Source organism: Tenebrio molitor, chromosome 1 (assembly GCF_963966145.1).
Source record: "Tenebrio molitor chromosome 1, icTenMoli1.1, whole genome shotgun sequence".
In the NCBI taxonomy this organism is placed as follows: Eukaryota; Metazoa; Arthropoda; class Insecta; order Coleoptera; family Tenebrionidae; genus Tenebrio; species Tenebrio molitor.
Window position 1 is genome coordinate 5,603,805 of NC_091046.1, and position 26,462 is coordinate 5,630,266.

The 26,462-nt window shown below is 36.4% G+C and overlaps 1 protein-coding gene across 6 annotated transcripts in view; it reads right to left on the reverse strand.

Annotated features, from left to right (window-relative positions):
- The window catches only part of sv (shaven), a 124,340-nt gene that overhangs the window by 91,395 nt on the left and 6,483 nt on the right, over positions 1-26,462 (reverse strand). For all 6 annotated transcript variants that reach the window (XM_069052649.1, XM_069052596.1, XM_069052610.1 and 3 more), the window contains exons 2-3: positions 12,979-13,117; positions 6,496-6,534 (exon numbers count right to left, since the gene is read on the reverse strand). In XM_069052649.1, the coding sequence (XP_068908750.1) occupies positions 6,496-6,534; positions 12,979-13,093 (154 nt within the window). In that variant the 5' untranslated portion in view covers positions 13,094-13,117. The remainder of the gene's footprint in view (positions 1-6,495; positions 6,535-12,978; positions 13,118-26,462) is intronic.

Sequence of the window (26,462 nt, forward strand, 5' to 3'; positions counted from 1 at the left end):
GCATCTTTTTCATCCGAGTGTGAATTTTCTGGCCGAGGCGCAGCCGAGGCTTGAAAACAACCGAAGACAAAAGGCACGCTCTTTGTATCTACCTTTTTCAAATAGATAAATTTATTAATACATAATAAAAATTTTTTTATAGTATTTGTTATCAGCTTGCCAACAAAACTAGAAATTTACTATTTGCAATACAATTAGATAATTTATGCTGACAGGACAATTATCGGTTTTGTAGGCTTCGTTGCTAACTTACTAAACGGCCCAATAGATGGCGCCACGGTCAGAGTCCGAAAAAGTGCGTCCGAAAAAGAGTTACTTTTCGTCCGCTCTTATGTTTTGATAGATCAAAAGAGCTTTGGTGTTGATCTGTGCTACTAGCCGTTAAGACATTCGAAAAAAGAAACTTGTTGCACTGTAAATGTGTTGGTATTTTGGAAAAACATTTACCTTCGTGTCGTAAATCAGAATATTAATAGTGTGAGACAGCTCTGCACGCGAACTGGATGAAAGTAAGCCGAATCTGGTTCATTTCGTTTTATCGTTATCACAGTGGGCTTAAGTGTCTATTCCGTCGGCCAGAATTTTCCTAGACGCCTTGCACAAAGCATTAACATAAATTATCATGCGTTAATTACACGTTTCACTAGACGAGAAAGAGCGTTGGCCAACGGTTCCCAAAAATTAGATTCTATCTGACACATCATGAATCTTTTGTCTTTTGAAAGTGATAATCACACGGCGGGCCCTCCATAAATAACTGGACCGAGTGGGTGAGCACAATTTTGGAAAAGAGCGATTTTTTGGTGTCAGGGTCGCGGGGTGATCTCGCCCTTCACTCTCGCGATCAATCACCGAGACGATTTTGTGTCGCAAGCAACTCGCTGGAAGCCGTACACCGATGCACTTAATTATTTACTTTTTAATCAACTTCAATTATCCATAAAGGACTGATATTGCAAATTAAAATCTCATTATGTTCTGTCATTGATTGTCTCTCGTGAGACGAGTATTAGAGTGCGCGTTTTGCAATTACGTCTGGGGGTTTTTGTTGGATTTGCGAAATTAGTAGTACATAGAAAATCGCAAATGACCGACTGCGGGGTATTGCACCATCTCTAAGTAGCCAGGCTATGAAAATCAGTATGTAGTTAGCATAAATTGATATTTCTGTGATAGTCAGTCGGACTCGTTATGAAATACGGTTTGTATGAACATGCATGAGATTCAATCTATATTTTAATGAGGGAGTTGTGCACTTGATGGCCATTTTTAGACCAACCTCGACGTCTCTTCTACGACCGAATAGAACAGATCTTCTAAATTCATGCTCTGGGCGCTCAACATCCAGATTTAGACACAAAAACAAGCATAAACATTTTTACATAAATTCCCATTATGAATACAACTACCTACTGCAGATCGAGTGTTTTATGGTTTAAAGTGGGTGCACACAAATATTTTTTTGCCATTTGTCGATTTGTCAATTTACTGATAAATAATTTACTTCCATTATGGTTTTTCTGTTGTGCAGGAGAGGAAAAAATCGTAAACAAAGCGTGTGGGACGTGAGTGGAAAGTGGTCATGATGCAACAAGATAACAATATTCTGTTGTGGCCCTTAGCTATTAATAAATTCGATCAATTTTATGCAACTGTGTTTTGATGTAAAAATTACAAGAGAAGGTAATGGATGAAATATAGGGAAAAACGAAGAATAGGAAAATTAGGCATTGGTCCTTCGAGCCGGATACCACATAAATTTTTTCTTCATTGCTATGAAGAAAAATGTAGTAACTCATTTTACGCTTATAGCTTCATCCTACAATAACCACCTTGAGTACGTCCAATTTAATTTTTTTAGTTTTCACATATTTTTATAGGTATCATATTCCAATTTTTTCTTCATTTATTTTTCGTCTGTTTTGAAGCTTTTCTTCTCTTTTCTTCTTTCTTTCATTAGGTTTTCATTTTGTTATTTGATTTTCTCTCTATTTTTTAAATTTTTGCTTTTTTTAAATTAAGCATTTTCTTGAGGTTTGAGGTTTTTTGAGATTATATCAAATATAACAAGAGTCTCGAGAGAAACATTCTACTCCTCTAACAAATTATTTAAACCAAGAAGTCTATTATTTGGGCGTTCAGGCACTGGTCCTTCGAGCCGGATTCTTCCGAGAATTATAGTGAATCAACAACTTACGTATCGTTTATTAGAGTATTTTTTCCATATAAATATATCTAATAGAGATCTGTTGGATCCTTTTCCAGTCAAAAATAAATTTTTAAGTACATATATGGATTAAAAATGAAACATTATTGCTAAAGTAAAACCTTGCTACATTTAATTCTAATATTGCCTAATCACTCCTGATGGTTTCTCCATCACTAAATCAAACCCCAAACAATTACTCAAAAAATCCTCAAGTAACATTCCTTTCTTCCAACCGGACCAATTTCGCTGCTACTCAGAACTCGTTGCAAACCGGAGCAAAATTACACCATCTTGTACGTCGACTAGCTGTAATCTTAGTCTCCTCGTAATTAGCCCCGTTCATTTGCATCTCCACTCTGTGGCTCATTTTTTTCGCAAAATCCATCGCGAAAAGCTCTCCCCGCCCATTCTTCCTGGTTCACAATTTCCAGTTTAAATATAGCCGAGCCATAACTAGCTGCCAATTGAATTCCTGTAGATCGTGCAAAGAACGAGAATTGTAGGTGTACAGTGCAGAAAAGCGTGTGCGTGATCAGCTGTGGCCAAGAGGCTAAGCGGCAGCGGGTCTACTGACCTGGGCCGTTACCGCCGACCTGGCCCTCCTCCTCTTATGCAACTGTTGCATTGTGTCAACATCCACCCATCAATCAACCCAGAGGGACCGGCAAGGACCAAAGCGGAGGGTGCGCGCCTGACCCGGCGTCGAAGTCTCCAACGCAAAATCGCGAAAACATTACAAAATCGAAAAAAAAAGTTTCTACGATCCTTCGGGATGCTACAAAACCTCCTGAACTGTGGTCCTTGGTATCTGTGCAGACAGAGAAAGCTTCTCTTTCTCTCTCTTTCTTCTTGTACGTCTGAAATCCGACAGCTTGCAGAGATAATTTTTGTGTGCAGCTCCGTCGACCTCAGCCTCTTAAATTGTTGTCTTTTGACGTCTTCGAGTTGTCAGGAGGGCGTTGAAGGAACTGGGTCGAAAGCCTCTCGCCTGTCCCGGCGTTGCAATCTCCGCGTGAAAAGCGACTAATTATTTTAGAATTTATGGGATTCAGTCATTAATCATTCGCTTTCGCAATTTTGCGTTTATTCAGTGTTTTATAATTGCGTTGACCAACACGCCGGTTTGGTACGTTTTGTGTAAAATCGCGCAAGAACCGATTCGTTGCCAATCGGTGACACAGTTCGCGTTCGATTCGGACGGTTTTTTCCGGGGCTTTCTTTCTGTTATGTAAATGGCGCTTTTTTCACGATTTGCAGTTTCGTGCGGCCGAAGAGAAAAAGCCTGTTCAAAAACAAAGCGGTTTCTTTCGTCGGTATCGTGAATATCGAAAGTTTCTCAATGATATTGAGCAATGTTTGTCTAACATGGATCTGTAATTGTGGACGGATCGTGCACGCTCTGGAATGATATGTTGTTTGCAAATAGGAGGATGCGCCGATCGGGACCGAGTTTTTTCTAATTGGGGAAATTACAGTGTCGCCGGCATTGGAGAAAAGTCAAGGCCCTAGCAGGGTCTAATTCGACGTAACGGTTTAATTAGGTCGTTGCAGGAATTGAAAAATTCGTAATTGCGATTGTTTTTATAAAGCATGATACGCTAATTATTGTGTGTTTGATAGGTTTGGAAAATTACATGGTTGTGTGCCTTTAATAGGCATTAAATTACAATTTTCTTCAAAATGAAAGTCTCACATTACTCACTCTGGCTGACCCATTTTCGGTCCTGCTTGAATTATTGTTAAATGTGATTTAATGACGCAAAACGGTCGCTAAGTGCCCTGACTTAAATCTAAATCAGCAAAAAATTAATGCTCCAAATCATTGCCAGGAGGAAAATCTGTTTTCCTTAAGAAAGCACAAAACAGTATCAAATTTAAAAAAAGTACAGAGTCGAGGAATTATCATTTCTCTCTTTGCCATAATATCTACTAAAAGTCTTTTGAATTGAAAATTATTTTAAAATAAAATTTATTACGCCTCTTAAGAGACTGTTAAGGACAATCTCTTATACAGGGTGTTATTGAAATGCGTTACCAAATTTTAACCACGAGCTACTGACTTCATGTAAAACTCGGAAAAAATATTTAAAAAATTATATGTCAAAAAATAAAATGACATTTATTTTTTGAGTTACAATTTTTTTTAATTGCTTTTAGTCTTCTACGTTGTCCCACAACCTCGTAGGTAAAATTTTGGCACATTTTAAAAATACACCCTGTATATCATATTTTATAAAATGTACGCTAAAGTATCACCTAAATCCCTAAAATTTGGATTTTTTCTTTTATCAAGGACTTTTCGATGATATACCATCTGACACCCTAAAGAATATGGGATGAGTGATTTTGAATAAATACCTAAGATAAAAAAAAATATTTTTGATTCCTGCTAAATGAAAATTTTGGTTTTCGCAGCTACACGGTTTGTAAAATATCTTCTGGGGCTTTATAATCTTTGTACGAAAATCTGAATCACAGCACATGCACTTACAAAAAATTTGTGGTGACAGTTTTCCATCCTGTCAATTCACTCTTTTAGGCTCTTCCAAAAATCGCAAACAACAGGTTGCACAACGACCGCCGCACTAGCTGCAAGAAATCAAACCACTTGTGGCGCCTATTATGAAATAAAGAATGCCTCCTAGAAACGATTTATTTTAGTATCGGTGATTGCTCGATCCGCCGTCTGAAAAAATCCGATGTTGCACCACTTTCTATTTATGCATTCCTGCTAATTACGACTGCGCCACCTACACTGCTCAAAGTTTATTTGCTCGATTTGGCGCACCAACTACCGCAACACATTCTCAATTATTTATAGACAGTCGACCAATGGCGAGGCACGAACAGGTGTTTCATGAAAATTTTATTACCGTTTGACATTAGCCGATATGTCGTGATATATGACACCGGACGGTGGGTTTGGTCGGCTCCTAATGAATAAACGTGGCAAATGTTGCGCGACCCCACTTGACGCGCGGTCCTACTCGGAATGGTAATGAGGAAGTGGGCTCGAAAAGGGACCTTGAGGTGCTATCACCTCAATAAAGGTACCACCATGTCCACTCTGGCTCAGATAAGCTGCCAAAGTCAAGGTCGCGAACAGAAGAACTTTCGAGGAGCGCGAAAAACGCGAAACTCTCACATTTATCACTATCACAGGCGAGCGGCGGTGGTTTAAATCACGGTTAATTTGTGCCATCGGAAAACATGTGTTTCGTAGACCGACGAAAAAGTTTCTTTCCGGTCAATTGATGTGGCTGGGTCCGGTGAAATTCTTCGCATAGCAAAGTAAGCGACTGAGAGTATTGCGCGTCAGCTAGTAACGGCGGTATTTTAATATCAAATGTGATTGAAATAGTAGATTTTATCATTAAGAGTAGAAGTGAGTCTTTTGCGCTATTAGTAGAAGGTCTTTTTGTGCTTCGCCCAGTTGCCGGCCTCAACTTCGTCTCGGTCGTCAATCTCTGGGCTTAGCACAAAAAGACTTACTTCTACTCTTAATGATATAATCTACTACTTTTTGATGACTGAACTACAGAAAGCAAAAATTAGGGTTTTTGATCAGATTGTAACTGAAGACTAAGCACTAAAAGTAAGAGTTTAGTTAATTTTTTCAATTTTCCTAAAGTGTAGCCATTAAGCTCGTCCAAAGATTGATGCCGACTGATTCACGGAACGAAATTGATTGATTGATAGAGATAGTCGTGTTTAATGAATTCACGTCGGTACAATACATCATGGACGTCAATCTAATTAGTAATCAATCGAAATGTGCAATTTTTTCCTAGAAATTTCGGTTAGTCGAGCTTATCATTCCGGTTGCGCAATCGATACGATCGTGCACACATTATGATGTCTTGCAGAAACCAGCGACAAATACCTAACCGCCACTGACAATTAAACAATAATATCAGCTTATTCGATCTTGTTTGTAGGCTAATTACAAAACAAATGTACCGTGGCGATTACAATTAGGGCCGGTTAATTGGCTGGTTAGGCACTAACCGCAACCCCGTCGGTCGAGGTGATGCTATCAGTTTATGCGTCCTGACAACGGCTATTGTTTCAAATGAAATGATTGCAAATCACCAAATCACTCAGTTACGCAACTGCGATGATCTGAACAAAAACTGCAAAAAGCGCGTTTGTTATGAGTTCCTACTCGAAATTAGCAGCTGTGACGCCAATCGCGACGTACGTCCGCGCCAGTTCGTACGCGAACTAGGAGCTGTGACGTCACATTCGGACAGTTTGAAATTTGATAGGAATGAAAGTTGACTCACCATCTCCGGACGAGGATCCAACATGTGAGCCTCCGTCCCCTGCAAAAAAATCTTTCATAAATTCTCCAGTGCAGTTACACAAATCGAAATTTATTTATAGTCGTGTTCAATAAAATCGCCGCAATAAAGCTCGGCCGTAAGTCGTGCTTTTTACTGGCGGTGGCGGTTTCGGGACGTTGTTGCATTAAGACGGTCGGATCGATTTGAAAATTCGCAATTAGTTGGATTTATCGTCTTTTTTGGGGACTCGGGAGCAGGATAGGTGGATGATTTAGCAGGATGGGAGCGCACTTTTGGCATGTGTATGGCGACCGCCTGAAATATTTATTCACGATATCTGAAATATGTCAGCGGCGTTTCAGGCCGCGTACATCGCTTCATAAATAACGAACTGTATGCAACATGCTCCAGCCGAGGATGCGGGATCATCCCGAGAGCGACTCTCTTGTCGGACATGTTCGAGCGTGCATCTTATGCGGGACCGTCGAAGGCTCCACCGTCATAAACCTCCCGTCCCCATAGGCGTAGCAATTAAGTTTCTCGTTTTTCGCCGAGCTGCTCGGCTGTGACTCGTTCCTGAGAACAACCATAATTCGCCAAATTCTCCTAGTCGGGAAATTTTATGACATATTTAACACGCTGAACTACACTTAATAAATTGTCTAATTTGTCCGACACGTTTCTTCCGATATTCGGAGGTTTTTTCTACGCGCTCTTGTCAGTTTTATTTATTTTACATTGCTTCCAGATAACATCCTGCGATAAATTGCTGCCGGCATTAGCATAAAAACCAGAAATTTGCCACAATTAGTAAGGTGATTAAAAATTCAAATCTATTCAAATCATGCTCCGACCGTTACAGTTACCTAAAATTGTGAAAAGTGGACGACAGGAGAGCGTTTTCCGTCGCAGCTGGAGCTCTTGAATTATTTTCTCGTGGCAAAATATTTTAAAAAATTAAAGGACGCATTGTTTCAATTGGAAATGGGTAAAAGGAAGATAGTTTTTCAAAAAATAATATAAAATACAAATTCTACGGATCATAGAATAATAATACAAATCAATTTGAAAAGAAACCAGATCATAAAAGAAATAACTAAATATTAGTCAAGACATTTAGAGGGATTCAGAAAATATTTAAAAGAAAACTTAACAAAAGAACTCATACAGAGGATATAATAAAGCAAAACAACAAAGCAGCAAAAACCAAAAAAAAAAAAATACATATAAGTAAACTGCGAAGTAATAGTTATTTGTGTATGAAGGCCAAAAAGTGAATTTTTTTCATCTGAGTCTGCGTTTTCTGGCCGAGGCGCAGCCGAGGCTTGAAAGATTAGAAGAGAAAAGGCACTTTTATAGGAGAATTATAGGGGAAGCAAGTAACAAAAGAAGCTCTCTGATACTATAAAGTAAAATAACAAGAAGAAAAAAGAAAAGACAAAGAAATTGCACTTGGAGTAAAAAAATTTTTTAATCTTCTTTATCCCCTTTTCTACTATTTTTGTAATCAGTTATGAGTAAATGTGATTTATAGCTTATTAAGAAAATCTTTATAAGTAGCAAACAATTTATTACTTCTTACAATCAATAAACTTTCGTATTTTCTCTATTTTTATATTCTATTTTCTGCTTTTATCCTTGTGACTTTTTTGGTTAGTACTAGTAAGTGAATAAATTAAAATATATCAAGTAGCGAAGAAAATACTCAGAAGAAATGCAATAGGAAAAAAGTAATGGGAACAAAGGAGAAATGCAAGAGACATAATTAATTAGGTTCATATTTCCTCGCAGGAGTTCGCAATCTTCGCTGTAACTAATCGGCGCAAAAAATGAAAATATTGGAGCGGAAACCGCCTAAGAATTCCGAACTGGAAGAATTTTTTTTTCAAAATCGCACTCTCACTCTCGTCTGTTCCAGTTCTCGTTTGCCGTTTTTGTATGTGTGCCATTGTTGGCAATTTCCTCCGAGCGCTCCCAATTTCCTCGACTTTTTGCTTCGGCAACAATGAAGTGTGTAACAGCCCCGGCGGCGGCTGCGTCGCCCCGCAAAAAACTCAACGTTACATTAAACATGTAGGCGACGTCTGCGCTACAAGAACAAGGTATCACTTAAAACCTGCTTGAAATTATAATCTGGAAATAACAATTTAAGAATGGTCGGTGAATCCACTAAAGATCATATTGGCACCGATTTACAAGCCATTACATCCTCGTCCGGCCTCTACATTATGCCGAAGACGTCCATAAACACATCTGCAGTGCGCCAGAGGAGTCTACGGGCCGTTGCGCTACGTCGAGGGCGCCAAAAACCAGCAGGACGACGTAACACCGCTTTCGGAAAGCTTTTATGGAATCGTGTTTTCTTTGAAATACGACACCGTGAATTTTCTGATTGATTTAATTTAAAGGAGGTTGTAATGTGGAAGTTAATTTCGAGGATGTGGGTGGACACGGACATGGACGCTTTGATGTTGCACCAACGATCCTGTAATGGTCATTGATTACGGATAATTTCGGACCTAATTTAATGCCTATCGATTTTTCGGGCTTTTTATTACAGTGCACCGGGATACGTGAGCCGGAGTAATTTCGGGTTGGAACCGAATCCGCTCGTGGAGGCCGAAGATTCGAATTAAGACGCAGATTCAAACTGAACACTTTAACAATTTACAACACAGCAAGAAGTAGAAATTTTCGCCGATGGGACAAAAATCTTAATAAAGTGTCACGGAAAAAAAGAAGACAAAAGCAAGAAAAGAGGTAAAGGGTTAGGAAAACTGGTGAGGGTTCACAAAGAATTGAAGAAAGATGGAAATCATAAGAGTAGGGAGAAGAATAACTGACAAGAAAAAATGAAGTGAAGCAAAAATAAATAAATATATTTTTTTTATTGAAGACTTACTGATAAATAGGAATATATTGATAACATAATTAATTACATAACATTTTTGATTTACAATGCAAAAACTTCCGATAATAATGCGGGATCTTGAAAAGTGCCCCGAATGCTTGCAGCGTTTCCACGTTGAATGGCAAGGGAAATTCTCTCGAAAAGGAATTTCTTTTATTTATTTTTTTTTACTGATTCATTTGACAAATAAAGAAATGAACAAAAACGAAGAAATAGTATCTAATACCTTTATTAGAATAATAATAATAATGGGTTATCTGCCGGGTCAGTGGCGGGAATGGATAATAATAATAAAATGTTTACTGTAAGAAAAAACTGATTATGACTTTTGGCAATCAAGGTATTTGCTTTGTGTGACTTAATAAAAATTGTAGAAACTGCGTTCTGTTAAGAAAAAAGCACCAAAAAGTACTACAGCTGTGAGTTCAACCGTTGCGTATCGATAATATTTTTGTTGCGCCTGATAATGTACCGTGTTTTAATTTCATCTGTCACTCGCGGTAAAATCTGGTGTTTATTATTTCTCACAATCTACCTACGATAAATATGTACAATTTAGAAAATATGAACATGTTCGTTAATAAATAGGATATAATGTAATTAAGTTGTTGTCAAGGTTTAGTAATAAAAAATCAACTAGGTTAATAAAGTAATTAATTATTTATCATTATCAAGAGTTGGGAAATCGTAAATTCAATTATTATATAATAGAACAATCATAGTAAAGTTTGTTTTGTTTCAAATGGAAATCTGAGTAGTTCTATTACAGAATACGTTGGTTTTGAAGCTTTCTTACAATGTATTAATTAATATAAATGTTTTTAACCTTCCCATCAACAGATTACGTTGTCCTTAAGTTATTTATTCTTTGTTCCTTGTGAACTTGTATAAAAAATCTGAAAAATGTATTGACGAGAGTAAAAATTAAATTGAAAACCATATCAGTCGATATTTTAATTTTTTTCTGATGATTTAAAAATATGTTATCAATAGTTATTCACGATATAGGCATCGTAATGCGTCATTTTTCGATACTCATGGAGTAGTATGACGTTACCATGTGGATATCATACAACGTTTTATTTACCATCAGTTATTCTAGTTAGAAATAATTATTAAATGAAAAAAAATAGTAGATATTACCTAAATCAAAGCAGTAAGCTGGAGGCATTTTTTTAATTTCTTGCAACTCTGATAGCAGCGAAATCACGATAAAAAAAATTTACCTTACATGACAGTTTACCACAGTAGTGCAATAAAATGTCACCTTAGCATACGCGTGTGGTAAAGTATATCCTTATGACACTCAAATGACTGGTAAAGTGTGATATTATATATTCTGAGTAAACCTGGGAAAGTATGTGAAGAAGACGAAAATAATGGTGTTCAGTAAGAGAAAGAGGAAGAGTGAAGAGAATGAGTGGAACTGGGAAGTAAGGAAAATAGAACAAAGAAACGGATAAGGCACACATCAGAGAGATAGTGAGGAAAGCAAATACACAAGGTAGTGGAATGTGTGTGGAGAATAGGAGAGGAAAGTGGAGAGGTGATTTCAAGAGGAGAATGATGATGTTTGAGAGCATGATAGAGAGAATATTGATGGGAAGAGATCTGGGGATGGAAGGAAGAAGAAGAGGAAGAGAAAGTGCAAGAAAAATATATGAGAAGGGTGCTAGGAGTGGACAGAGAAATGCTAGGTTACATAATGAGGGAAGAGAGTGAGAGGAACAGGCTGAGAATGAAAGCGGAAAAGAGAGTGGCAAAGACAAAATGGTTGGAAGGGAAGAGTGCAGGATACTAGCGAAAAGCTGGACAGAAAAAAAAACACGGAGAAGAAGGAGAGAGAAATACTATCAGTGAAGAAGTGGAAAGATTAAGAGCAAAAGGAATATGGATGAACGTAGAGCTGAGTGAAAGGGACAAAGACACAGACAAGCACGAAAGAAGAGAAAGAGTCAAAGAATCCGGATACAATAGGAACTATGACAGAGGAAATTCTGGAGTACCTGGGGGAACGATGAGAGAGAAAACAGGTATTGGATGAAAGGAGAGGAAAGAAGGTACAGAATGTAATACGAGAAGAGAGACACAATTGAGCACATGTGGAAAGGATGCAGCGAAATGAGAGAAAGGGAGAGAAAGGAACGGGGAGAAATACGAATGAAGACGGAGGGAAATAAGATGGATGGAAGAGATATGGAAGAGGAAAGAAAGGATAGAAAAAGAAAGGAGTGGGGGATGGGAAAAAAAGTGTTAATTTTTGGAATTGTATTTTTACGTTGGTATCAGGAATCCGAAAGCTCGGAGGGCAAATAAAGCATTGTATATATTGTAAGTAGATAAAATAACAAAAAGAAGTATAAAATTAAAATGGAATGATAAACAAAGCAATGAATTATTTTGCTTTAAAATCTTCTAAAACTTGTACTAAATGCAAAAATCTTCGTACTTTCTTTGTGATCTGTGAACATTTTTGCAAAAAAAAATCAATAAATCTTGACGATAATAAAATGTTTCTTTTTTTTTGGTGGAAGAACCGGCTTGTAACGAATCCTCCGGTTGACAACACTTGAACAGCCTGTTAAAAAATAATCGGCTTAACTACATCGGATTGTGAATAAGCCGGGCTGATTACGGTTCTGTGCGTTTCCATTCAAGAACAAACTTCTCCTAATGTTACGTCAACAAACGAATTATCGTAAACCGATCGCCCATGAAGAAGTCGATTTTTAATTTATTCCTCCTGAATCCGTTATCTCGGTCATTCCGAATTTCACTCGGCCAGACAATTTCCTAAACGCATTCATACGTCACAACACAAAACCGATCTAATAAATCAAATCCGTTTCCACTGACACATTTTTTACGTCGATAACATTGTGAGAAACCAATTAAGTCGCACATTTTCACGCTTATCACTCGAATTCAGTTTTCCTGTTTAAAAACGCAACTTTCGGATTATGCATTATGCAAGCTTGTCAGACGGCGTCAAAATTTCCACGAGATCCGGACCGATTGACAAACGAGAACTTTTAATTTTCGAAAAAACAAATTGCTTCCTGTCCGTTTGCGCGGTGTGAATTGCAAAAATAAACCACTTTGACGTTCTGTGCCCACCGGGATCATAAATTATAGCTATTTTCTTTTTACACGGTGGATAACTAACGGTTAAGCTGCGACTCTTCATTGCACCAGCATTGCAGCAATTTCACAATTACGTTAACACTTCTTTTTCCATTTACTTTAATCAGGGATAATTACCTGACGCGACCCTCCGCGATCCCGTGAAAATTGAGTTATTTCAGGTTCATAAGTTATGCACACAAATGTCATAAAATTTTATTATGGGGCGTAATGACGTGACACAGCGGCGGCGCAAACATTGTTTCCGGAACACTTGTTGCGTTTGGTGCTTGGAGCTTTGTGGTTGTCGCCCCCGGGTGTGGCACTAGATACGCCACTGGCTCTAGACTAATATAAATAATTCATCAGAGTTTTACCACTTCTTTGCATAAATAAAGTGGCTGACGATGCCATAAGCAGATAATGATTCGAATTAAAATGCTACTTACGCTTCTTCTTGTGCTCTTGTTCCTGATGATGCATCGACCCCGACGTGGGGTCCATCATCATGGAGTGCCCCAGGTGTGCTCCGTGACCCCCTGGCTGGCACTCCATCGTGATCATGTTGCCCTCAATGATGGGACCGCACTGGAACAAAAAATAAATCAGTTGTAGATTTTTCATTTTTATTCAAAAAATAAAATTTTGAAATTCATAATTATTTATTATTATTGAAATCAAATTATTCGTCTTTTAACCATTTTGTATTTGGTGGAGACACACTGTTTTTATTATTGTTTTAAAAAAATGATGATAATCGCGTTTATTACAAATTTTAATTCGAAATTATTTCTCCTGTAAACATTTTTAAAAAATTCTTTTGGAAATATAATAGGCTTTCTAGGTTTTTAGTTTTAGGATTTTAATTAAATTTCTGTTTGTACCTTTTGTCCTCGTCTGTTTGTAAAGCCTCGGCTACGCCTCGGCCAGAAAACGCAGACTCGGACATTTTGAATACCATTCCATTTGCGTTTGTCTGTTTTGTGGCGAGAGCAATTGACAAATGGGACCGAAACCTCTCCCCCTTGTTAAATAAATGCAAAGTAGCTTTCTAGAGCAGTTGGTAGCGCGTAATAAATTTTTCCATCGACTCCTCTTATCGGTACCGCACGTTATGATTTTCAAAGTGCCATTAAGGTGTATGGAACAAGCCAGGAAAGTGAGAACGCGTCTCGTAAATCATGTTAAAGATCTGCAAACGTAACGCTTACCATATGGCCTTATTTATCGGAAAGCAATACATCTCCTCAATTAAACGTACAAACCCGCCACTCCGGAGGTGATTTTAATGACGGTCTTAAGGCCGAAGACCGGCGAGGCCTCTCAAAACCATGTCAAAAGGTAAGTAGGGAAGTGCACAACGAAATTAATTTATTGTATCGAATACTGTTAATCGCTCTTAATGAGACAAGAGTGAAAGTCGAGTGCCACAATGAGAGACCGAGGCGTTCCACAAAGGCCTTAATGACGTGTGCTCCTCAGCTGTTGCGGGCCACGCGTCCCCAGATCGCAGATAACAAAAAAACAACAGAAGGGCCGCCTCAGCCCTTTCCTGTTATTCAAAGGAGCCAACGTAAAGGCCACATGTCGGCCCTGCATTAAAGTCGGAAGGCGAAATGAAGGGCCGCGCCAAATTCTATTTGTTTTTGATGATTTTGCGGTTTTGTGGTTTATCCGACGATTCGAAACGATTAAAAACCGTTTTTGCTTGCTGGGGTGGAAGAAATCGCTGCGAAAAACAACAGATTGCATCCTGCTCGAAACCGCGTCTGTGTGAAATTTTTCGAGAAAATCCCGCGCGTGCACAAAAAATGCGCGATATGCTAATGCGACGATCGAATTAATTGGCTGACTAGGAATGAGGGAATTTTTGCGCGACTTTGACAAATAAACTACATGTCCCCCAGAGGTGATGGCAGATTACGAAATTAATTAACTTCCATTAGGAGTTGCTTCGAAAATTAATACGTCTCCGCTTAATTAATTACTGACAAATACCAATTAAGGAAGCTAGAACGGCTCTTCGCTGAGCAGTACAAGAATCGAGAGATTATGACAACTTATTTATTGCGGCGAGTGGACGGCGAAATGCTCACAAAAAACGTGTAGACGGCGCTTTAAAAATGTACATAAATCTTGCACATTCCTGACACTAGTTGTGACACTTTTTCAACTAAACATGATTACGGCAAGAAAAGTAAACCACGTTATAGATTGCTTTTTATACACATTTTCTATAAATAGTTCTGTTTTATTATTAATTCTCTATTTGTGTCCAAGATAATGTTTTTAAATATTTTACAATGAACACTATATTGATTGGCAATTGTTTAGATGACTAATGATTAAATTAGGGTATTTCCACACTAGAAACAATAGTCAATAACAATGAGAATTTTTGACTAAATTTAGACTTTTTGATTATAAATTTCAAAATCTCTAATTTTCAAAAATTTTTTAAGTAAGCTTGTAAGTAGTTCTTTTTAAGAATAATTTCTTCTGCAGGATCTCTTACAAATTTAATCTGCCAGATTTCACACCGCTTTTATTTCCATTTTCACATTCTTCTATTCCTTTTCTTCTAAGGAATATGTACTCAACGACTCAAGAAGGAATCAAGAATTTTGGAACATTTACAAAAATATGAATGAAACTCTGAATGTACTACTACATTTGTTAAATTTATTGCGAATTACAGGACTCTAAAAGTCGTTGAAAATCGTTGAAACGTTGCAAAAGCTCTTGTAAAATTGCCAAGAGTTTTCCTCCTACAATAATTTTCGTCGTTTTAAATTTTTGCAAGTTATAAAAGTAGTCATAATAATTTAAGTATTTATTTATCTTAACAAACATAAATATTGTCCTTAACACGTAAAAAATATTTTTGGAAAGTTGGAAAATAAAATTTTTGCAATGTTGCCAATTGCATGCACTACTCATAAATTTCTTACAATTTTTTTTTAAATTTATCATAAGAGTGAAAACTTGTTTAAACAGGAAATCTCACCGCTTTGTCTTATTGTATTAACGAAGAAGTTATTTTCCAAAGAATATTTTGAAAATATTGAAAAATATCCGTTATACAACATATTATAATATCTGGTGTTCATTTAAATTTATGCTCAAAGTAGGCGCTGAAAAATCTATTGTGGAAGCACCACGAATTACAAGTCACGGATCAGTTGTTTAATTCTAACCTCACTTTTTGCGGAAGGACGAATGGTGCGTTCACAATCGACTCTTCAACGCCAATTAATTTTCAAAATCATAGAATGATAGAGATTTCCCAAGTAGAAGTGAAGAAGGAAATAAAAGCAAGGAAATAGATAGGGAAATGAAAACCATGATTAAAGAGACAAGAGAGGATACGGCGAAAAAAGAGAGGAGAACAAAATACTAAGAAAGGAATTAGCGGCAGTGAGAGAGGAGAAGGGGGAGGTAAGGAAAGAATTAGAGGCAGTGAGAGAGGCGATGAGAGGAAGAGAAGAAAAATGGCAGGCGGAGGAGGCAGATTGGATGAAAAGGATGAAAATGATAGAGAAAAAGATGGAACAAAGAGAAAAGAAGGAGAGGAAGAAGAATGTTAAAATAACCGGAATAGGGGCAATAAGAGGAAAAATAGGGAGGGGGTGGAAGAATGGTTAGAAAGGGAGATAGGGGTGAAAGTGAACGTAAAGGAAGCATTTGAAATAAATAAAAATGAGATGATGCTGGCAAAAATAGAGTAAATAAGAGTAAGTTGAAGGAAAGAAAAGATGTAAGGATGTATATAGATCACGATTTGACAAACGAAGAAAGGAAAACACAAAAGAAGTTAAGAGAGGTGGCTAGAGAAGAGAGAGATAGAGGAGAAAGGGAGAAAATAGGATACAGGAAGATACAGATAAATGGGGAAGGGTTCATGTGGGATAAGAGAGAGGAGAAACTGAAGAAACATTTTTAGAAGGAGAGAAGAAGAGAAGGTGAGAAAAGGTAAAGGAAAGAGAAGGTGAATAAAAAGGTAGATGGACAAAGAAAACGGAAATCGGAAAAGAAAGGGGAAAGTCGCCACCGAAAGAGTACAAATGGGAAGATCAAGGGGGAAAAGAGAGAAGAAAAATGGAAAAGGTACCGGGGGAATAATAACAGGGGTGAAATTGGGTATTAAAAAAAAGGGAGAAGAAGAAGGATGCATGGAGAGAAAAGTTATATAGGGAATAAATGGTGGAAAATAATGACAATATACCGTAAAGAGATGAATACAACAAGAAGACGTGCCGAGGACGCAGTGAAAGAAAACAGGGAAGATCGTATACTCTTGGGAGGGGACTTCAACGGGAGAATAGAAGAAAGAGGAGCAAGAAATTAGGAAGGGGTGAGGGGGAATGGGATGAAAAGAAAAAGATAGAGATTTTCTGTCTCTAAAAGTTTGTGGATAGTTACTTTTTATAAGAAGAAGTTCTTCACTGGTTAGCAGATTCGGAAGATCTTCTTGGAAAATTGACAAAATGAATTTTAAATTAATGAAAATTCTCAATGCGAGCTTACAGTTTTGGAAGTATTTCTTCCAACGTTAATAACCTTTTATCTTTATCCCTTACGCATTTCACAACATTTCAAATTTATCTACTTTTATTAGATTTTTATTTGACTTATGTTTAAATCAACGTCAATTTTTTTTTATCAATTTATTTTAAATTAAGTGTGTCATTTTTAACAAGATTTCATTTCCTAAAAAAAAGTTAACCAATGGCGTGTTCTAGAAAACCACCAGATGCAATAGATTTATCTGTTTTAAATGTTTTAGAAACTTTGTAGATTATGAAAAATGGTCAAATAGAATTTACTCAATGCCTCAGCAACTTTGAACTTGCACACTTCGAAGCATTTTGAAGATTTTCATTTGTAACACATTTTCCTGAGAACAAAAATTCGAAAATCTGAACTAAACCATTTTTCAGTTGACCATTACTCCTTCGGTAACGAGTGCAACAGATTTCTGATAAAATTTGAAATCCCCCGTTAAAAAACCAGCTCCTCTGGTTGTTGCATTTGAAATTCATCATGCGCGATAAACGGAATGTTTGATGGTTTTCTCTGCACGTGTTTATTGGATTGTTAATAACCTGCACTCGGAGCCGAGGCAATAACAGTTTAGAAATAAAACCCACTCTAATCACTATCATTATCGGCATGCACACGATTCTCCCCTTATCATTGCACAACAAATCAACAGGTTCCTGACGAAAACGGTTTCGGGGCGTCATCTCGATTTAATTTTTGCTTTGTAAACACAACAACGGACTTAGCAGTATCAATCGGGATTAGTTGCCGAAGGAGTCGGTGGAGCGGTGTCCACCCACTCGTTTGTCAAAAGTGAGTCGATGAATATTAATAGTCCTGAATCGGACTCGAACAACTGTTATTCGACGTTGTTTTACTCGAGTCGAAGGCGATGAATGAATTTTTTCGACGGTTGTACTTTTCGGTCTAATACTCGTCGCCTGAAAAAAGCAAATTGCGCATAAAGAAGTTGAGACACGGTTTGATTAGACAGTATCGCTGGCAGACATCGAAGTGTGAGAAAGCAATAAGAAGTTAATCATGCATGGACAAAGCATCGTTAACGGGATCCATTCTTTCATTCTTGATTTACAGAAGTCGCCCGTGTATCGTACCATTTGTAAATATTAAATGATTTGTCGTTTAATGATGTCAATGCATTAAAGTGTTTATATTAACATGATTTATGTCGCGACAATTAATAAATCAATGCATATTTATCGATGCTATTAGCTGGATTTATCGACGGTTTCTAAATGAATTCACCGGGGAATTAATAATAGAAATTGTTCTTGCGGATGGATCGCGACCCTGCTGAATAAATCAGCGCCTTATCTCGCCTCTTCGCTTCGTTATCTCGGGATTTATTCCGAAGATGACAACTTCTCCAGATAGCGAAACGTGGATTTGCGCCTCGCCGACATTTTTGAATTTCAGATTTCAGACTAATATGTCAAGAGGACTTCGCGAAGACCTCTTTTGATCGATCGCTTCGTCCTGGCCGTCCGTACATTGTGTGGCCAGATCTGATCGAAACGCGAATATGGTTATATTTCATTTTTAGCATTGGCAGCACTGGCGGGACCCAAGCTATAAATTGCAACCCACTTCTGTGACATTTACAGTCGCGAGGCTAGAGAGTCCTGGGAAGGAAACATTTTTTCCAAAGAAGAAAATGCAAGATCTCAACAGACGTCAAATAAAAAAAATAATATATTGCTCCGAATTATTTGCTCCTTTACTCTAATTTTTTGACCACTTACTTTTCATTAAAAAAATTGTTTTGCTTCGGTATTATTTTTTTAGTTTCTCCTACTCTTTGGAAGACCAAGAATTTGTAAATTACATCTTAGATTGTAAGAAATTATGAAAACAGATAATTGGAAATATGTTTTCTGGTCATCTTCTTGGATAAAAAGCCAACAAGGAAGAAATCTGGAATGTGAACCTAATTTTAGAAAAAAGTCTTTCTGCCTGACTACCACTGCTGCAATTTTACTTATTTTCACAGAATGCTTGAACTAATAAGTGGACGTCCAACGGTAAAAATAAATAAATATTTGTGGAAAAAGATTGCATAAAAGTGGTCGCTTATGAATAGCAAAGAGAATTTTTCAGAATTTAAAAAGAGAATATCTTGATAAAAATTCAGAAGAATATTTTATCACAACCAATGAACCATAGGAATGATCTCTAATAGACTTATTTCGTCTAGTTTTCCACTTTGAAATATTCCCTAGGTTTTCATTGATTTCAGAAAGGATTTTTTAAAATTTAATGACAGATTGATAATAAAATATTTGAAAAATCTGTTTCCTTTGCCAATATCTTCATAAATGCTGAAGGAATTTTGGATCAATTTTGATTTGAATGCAGAAAATAATTTGTTGATTGCAAAAAAACACTTTATCCATTATTTAAATGTGGTCAATTTAAAAATCTTAACTTAAATCGTCAAAATAAATTAATCGAAAGAGAAGAAAAAGGTGGTTTTGTTTAAACAATTCAAATTTTATTTCCTTACTGTACATTATAAAATATAGGAGAAAACAAAAAAAGATGAAATCTGTTTTAAAGTTTTGAAGTTGGAAGAAAAATGTTTTTTTTTCGATTTCATTACCATTAAGATTTTTCTGAATAGTTCAATAAAATTAGAATGACAATAATTAGTTATAAAGGTAGATAATTTCTGGTAAGTGAAAAATGTACAAATATTTAGGGATTGCTAAAAAATTGAAAAAAATGTTGAGTTATGAAGCACAAGCGGGATTAGGAACGTTTATCAAAAAGAATTCAGCAGTGGAGAAGACCACAATGAAGAATATATTAGTATAAGAAAGAAACAAACATAAGAATGTACTTACTACAAAATGCAACATTAAGCGATCTACAGGGTTGTTAAAAAAAATTGGCCAAAATTTTTGTAGAAAATATAACTTGTATAAGAAATGGAGATACATAGTACCTTGGAAGGAAACGCTTGGTATAGGTGTTGGATTTTCTCATGGGCTATGAGTCAAACGATGAATATCGAATATTTGAGAAATAAAAACAAATCAGAGGGAAACATTTTGGGGGGCAAATACTAACCAGAATAAGACAGAATTCGGAGTTACAGAGGGAACAATAACTAAAGAGATTTTTTGCCGTACAAAGCTTGATAAAAAATGTGTGAATATACAGAGTCATAAATAAAACGATTGGAAAGGTGTTTAACGAGACAGATTTAAATAAAAATCTAAAGGAAAGCACCTTTGATAAATATTTATCAACAGCGTGAACGAAGGAAACAAAACTACAAAAATTTGTTTGGGAAACATTCTTTGTTTATTTGATTGCCAGAGCACGTTTCATTATTTGTGTATTTTTGAACCCAACAACAAATTCAATTATCTCTCCCATTCAGCACAAATCACAAAATAAATCCGAATCATTTGTGGCGATCAGAGGATGTGTTAATGACCGACGCATCAAATTTTTGTCAGAACAGGACGCTCCACGTTCATTACCCTCCAACTTTCGCCACTCTCTTCAAATTAACAATACGCTTTACGCCCCGGTGCTTTTCATCATATATTCGTCCACAGACACACGTCCACATATTCCAACTGAATCGGTTCACATTTTCCGGCGTATCCGAGTTCCTCGGTGGTCACTTCTTTCCCGCATAACTCTTATCAACAGACGAGTTCCTCTGAGGTTATCGGGGATTACCATTACAGATCTGTATTCGGCAAGCGATAGCCAGATTAGATTATAATTATTTTTCTTAAATACATTTCTCTCTTTTGGTTTTAATGTAAGGTAAAACTCCCAACATTTTCTCAAAATTAATTTCCACATGTAACAATACATACCATCTTTAAATTTAATATTTTCGGAAAGGCAATATCATTTCAAATTACCAGATAATTCTTATCGCCACCGTTACTCCCATACTGTTCACTACCTGCTACAAAACCCGAAAATTTTTGACCGCCGAGAGGAACTCGACTGCGCCCACATTTTCTTCTCTGAAAAATTCTGCGGACTCGTTACAGTTCCGCCTCAGTTTATTACATCACAACGAATTCGTCGAGGCGAAGAATGCAAATAATACGTTAACAAGAGAATGAAGAGGAATGTTATGAAGATATTCCTTTGATAATGCTGTTCAATTTGTTCGATTAATTTTTTTCTCTATGAGATTTCTAATTACCGATTTTGAAAATCGGGTGACGCAAACGCTTTGCATTCGGCGCTCGTTTAAATTCGGCGAGTGTCCCAATTGGAATGATTTAAGGAAAAGTATTGTTAAGTATGGAGTGTCATGTTATTTATGAGCGTTCTTTCGGACATATTTGCCATTCTGCATTCGGTTCTTGTCCGAGTGGAACTCGCCTGCAATAATCCCATAAGCTGACCAGAATTGTTCCGATCCTTGCGAAAAAGTTAACGCATTACAAGTTGTCAACTCGTGGCGATCATTTTCTCTGACAGCGATAATGACAGCCGGAACGGACGGGAGATAGAATGTAGAATTGGTTTGTTATCGAGAGCGCCGCCGGATTGCATTATGGGGCATTTTTAATGGCTCCGTAAAGGTTCAGTTCAGTATGTAAATACCTCCAACTACTGTTATTATCAATTAACGAGTTGCATAATTTCGTTTGTGTGTAAAACCGGGGATTTTTCCAAATATAAAGTAAGCTTAACGGTTGATTGACTGCAAATGTCGTAAGCTTAGACACTATTATGTAAAATAACTTCTCAATTAAGTTTAAAAATATTCGCTGCGTATTGACAACTAACATTAAGATTCACATCTAAGCATTCCGTATGTAAAGTCGACATCTATCTTGTTGCAAAACTGAGAACAGAAGGTTAGGTACCTGGAGTTGCGTTCACGGGGATAATTACATAATCGGAAATAGCAATTAATATCGCGTTAAAATCCTAACCTTTCGCTTTGTTGGATTTGCATTGTGAGGATTTTTATCGACGGACGAGCATTCCTTTGGCGGCGGATTTTTAACCGATCCAGTCGTGACCTTTCCGAACGATCCATTTTTCGGACCAGAAGCTCACTTCTAAGTAAAATTTTTCCATAAAGTTCAAATGTTCGGTGCGATGCGTACAAATATTATCATTTTTGATTTATTGAGTAATGGCCATGCTGGTATGGTAATTCTGCTTGAGAAATGAAATATTATAATATCTTGGTTCAGTAATATAGTCCGAGTCTGAAATGTAGTAAGTACATTTTAATACGGTGTGCATTTCCGTTTTATGGAATGTATCATTTCCATTAAAAGAATTTCATCGCCTTGGATATAAAGCAAGCACTTGCAAAAAGAATATTCTAAAGCGGATATCATTTAAATAGAATGAGTAGACAAGGAAATCCTACTAATAACTTATTTGCAAAACAATCTGGAAATATTATTATTTGCACGATACAAGGAACGAATATTTTACAATTTTAAAATTAAAATTATAGTTTAGTGGTTTTCTGGACTAGAATTATTGTACTAGAACTGTCAGTCTGCAAATGTGTATTTCGTATTTTCTTTCCATTAATTCGGGTAAATTCACTTTTATTTTTTTTTGCATATTTTTGTGATTTTTTATTTCTACTCATAGCAAAAAAGTTTTAGTAGTTTTAGGTACAAGCAAACGCTTTTTTTGATATTTTTATACAATAATAGTATATTACTCAGTGAGCGTGTCATGATGGCTATCACTCACGAGAAACAGCCGTTACACGCGAGTAAAATAGGATACCTTTTTTAATATCAGAATTCATTTATTGCTCGTTTTTAATTAAAAAAAATACAGACTCGCGAATTATGACGTTTCAAAATAATTATGACATGAATATTTTACGACTCACGACCGTAGGTAATGACACTAAACGCATATATAATGAATGTATTATTCAGTAGATAGTTATAGGTATAATTAAATGATGCTTTTTGCTGTTTTTGAAACTTTTTGCAACATCCATTTAAATAAGCTCTTATGTACATGATTTATTAGATTAACTATAAAAGGTAACTAAACATTTTTTCATTATAGGTAGCTCATTTAATACTCGTGATAAAATAAAATGTTGTTGTACATCAGTGATATCGAGATTTCAGGATTATGTCAACTTTCCATTTAATTTTTTTTTTACTTGCTTTTGAAAGGATACCTCTTTTAATTGGAGTAACGAAATTAATTACATTTGGGAGATTATAATAATTATTGGAATTTCAGTTCGAAACTATATTTGATTGGCCAATAAATGTGTAATTTGTCCTTGAAACAAATACTTGTATTATGAGAAGACTAATGAATGTAAAACAATTTATCAAAAATTATCACGAGGCAAGTATTACACACGTGATAGAAGACTCTGATAGCCTCTAAAGCAACCCGACCTGTCTCCAATTGAACAGGTTTGGAGCTGTATTGAAACTCATTTACCATTTCTTCAAGTGATATTAAATAATCTTCTTCTTCATTTTCTTTATTTACATTATTTTTTTACTTAATTTTTGACTACAAAAATTATGTGAAAATGATTTGATGCTCTTAAAAAAATTTTTTACTTATTTCTTAAGCCACCGATGTTAAGGAAGTGATTTCATACCTTTAGAAAAAATGTCTTTTGTCTATTTTCTGAGTAAGTCATTTGCTTTGAACATCGTTAAGAATCATCGTTGATAAAAGCTTGTATTTTTTTAAATTTTGTTTGCATTTTTTTTTTAATTTAAAATTTGTAGTTTCTTATGCAATCTGTAGGTCACAAAATACACATTTTTTTTGCAAATGTTACAAAAGCCATTTTTGCAAACACAATTTTCAACCCGATTTGTCTCCAACCCAACAAACATGGAACACAACCAGAAACAATTTTTTTTTCTTCAAAAAGTATCCAAACCCGAAATCTTGACATGGTTGTCTTGCAATTTGGAAACTATCCTTTTATTTTTCTTGAGTTAATTTCTCTGTGTTGAAAACTAATCAATCAAGACGAATATTGGGTTCGTTATTTTTGTGAAAATTGTACCATCTCGCTGAAAGTTGTCGAAACTGGAGTGGTTCGTTGTGATTAATTGTGCAGCAAATATCCTTTCTAGTAATCCCAGCATTAAGGAGAATTAATCATGATCAGTATTAATTCAGTAAAATTTAGTGTCGCATAAACGCCAACCATAAACGGCGATTTATTATATTGTGCCAGGTTGTAATTATCGAATAGCTAAAATCCCCCTCACGGCTTCACGCAGAAACAGAAATTGTCGTTAAAAAATGGCTTTAATTGCGTGTTCGGAACTATTCGAAAAATAAAGCCCAGCCCTTTGCAATTAACTCCAGTAATGCTATTTACGAAGAGCTAAAAATGGCGGCAGAAATCTTCCGGGTAATAAGCAAGCATCGAAGTACTTCATACATTATGATATTATACATTAAAGGAAATTACCGAGTTGAAAATTATATATTGTTTATTTCTGATCGGTCCGAGCCCAGCGAACCACACCACGCCGCGATTCCTCCTCCCGATCAGATTTCGCCATTGAAAAAATACTGAACCCCGAAATGACGCAACCGCAAAAATTTCATTCGAGTGATGTAAAAATGCGGCTTCTAGAAAGCATAACATTTTTGTTTGGAAAATATGTGTAATTATTTTTGCCTAATGGAGCAACAGAACTCGCCGCGTCCATCACAGACGTACGTCGCAATCGAAATGTCTACAACAGACAATGGCTAAAACGCGACATCGAGAGCCGCGGACAAAATAACTACACAACACTCGCCCAGACGAAGCGTCACGACCGCGGACTGAACAAACATGGACGGTAATCGCTTGGACCGCTCAGCCGAGTTTAATACTCGTTGTAGTTGTGATAAAAAGCCTTGTTCACTTCCGCCGCCGCTATCGCCGCCTAGCGGGGGAGTTACCAACTACCGATCGGATTGTCCGCGCGAATTAATTTGCGTAAATGAGACCAGCGTATTGTAAGAGCGACTTCGGAAGTATTGCATCCACTTAGGACCTGACTTAAGTCTGTTGTTAAGTCAATTAAGCTGTCGCTGCAGAAAAGTCCGTCTGATTTGAATTAGACTGGCACAACTTTAAGCGATCCTTTCGAGTTGTGTAAAATTGTTGTTGAGTAAAACATTTTTTTGGCAATTCCAAACAGTGAGTAATTGGATGAGAATTACTCTACAGTAGAGATGGAACTCCTTTTGTTTGTGAACGTGTGTCTGTGATAAGCAGAGCGTTGCAATGTGTCAGACAAACTGCAATATTTCTGTCTGCAAAAGTGAGGTTAGTTAGTGTTGTTGAAACGAAACAAAACAAAAAATAACCATTTCATGAATAACAAAATAACACAGTTTCCTTAAAGATTAAGTAAAGTTTCTTTGATTGAATTTTTTTTTTGGACTTTTCGCCCAAAAATAGACAACTTACTTTCTTTACTTTTCCTATTTATTCTTTTATATTTCTCTTTCTCATTTTCTTGTTCCCAAACCAACAAGGAAACATATTTTACGTAGTTATTTTGTCTAATGTAGTTCAGTTTCTGTCCGCAAGAGTGTAGCACCTGCGTAATAATACTGTTACGCTGGCTTTAGTACCCTCTATAAAGACCCGTCTACACCAACGTAACTTAATTACGTTTTAAACAACCCCATAAACATATTTTATTGTTTTTTTATGGTTCACCGTGGATAAATACATCAAAATACGTAGCGCCTTGCGTAACGTGATAATAAACTTTGAACAATGCTTTATGCACACTTGATACATCATACCACGTAATTACGTTACGTTAAGTACCTACACCTAACTTTACGTCGCACATGAAACGACTCAATTCTGCTTTAAATTAAACAAACAATTTGAACTGTGTCGATTAATTTGTACTTATTGTTGCGCACCGTTGCGTTACGTTGCGTTTGCATTGTAATTGATAAATTTTCTTGAATTTTTTTTGTTGCGAATATTCAAACGGTTTCGGAGCAATGAAAGGGATTTATAACAATAAGAATCATTTTTATTTTTTGAGAGAATAATCGAGGAGGAAATGAATAACAACGACACAATAATTTCGCGTATCGACACATAACGTAACGTTTCAGTTTTTCAATTTGTTCAGTTTTTTGCACTTTTGTGTTCGACTGAAAAGGAGAATAATGGCGCTTCCAGTAATATAATATTACAACATGCACAAACAATTTTTTATGGAAATATTGGCTCATAATAGTGATCCGGTTTCGATTTTAATTACGCGGGTGTATTTTTCTCCTCGATTTCCTCTTCCTCGATTCCATCTTGATCCTTTTGTCTTCGTCTGGTTCATCGCAATTCGCATATTCAACCCGTCCTTATGAATATTTCAGTTTTGACTGCTTT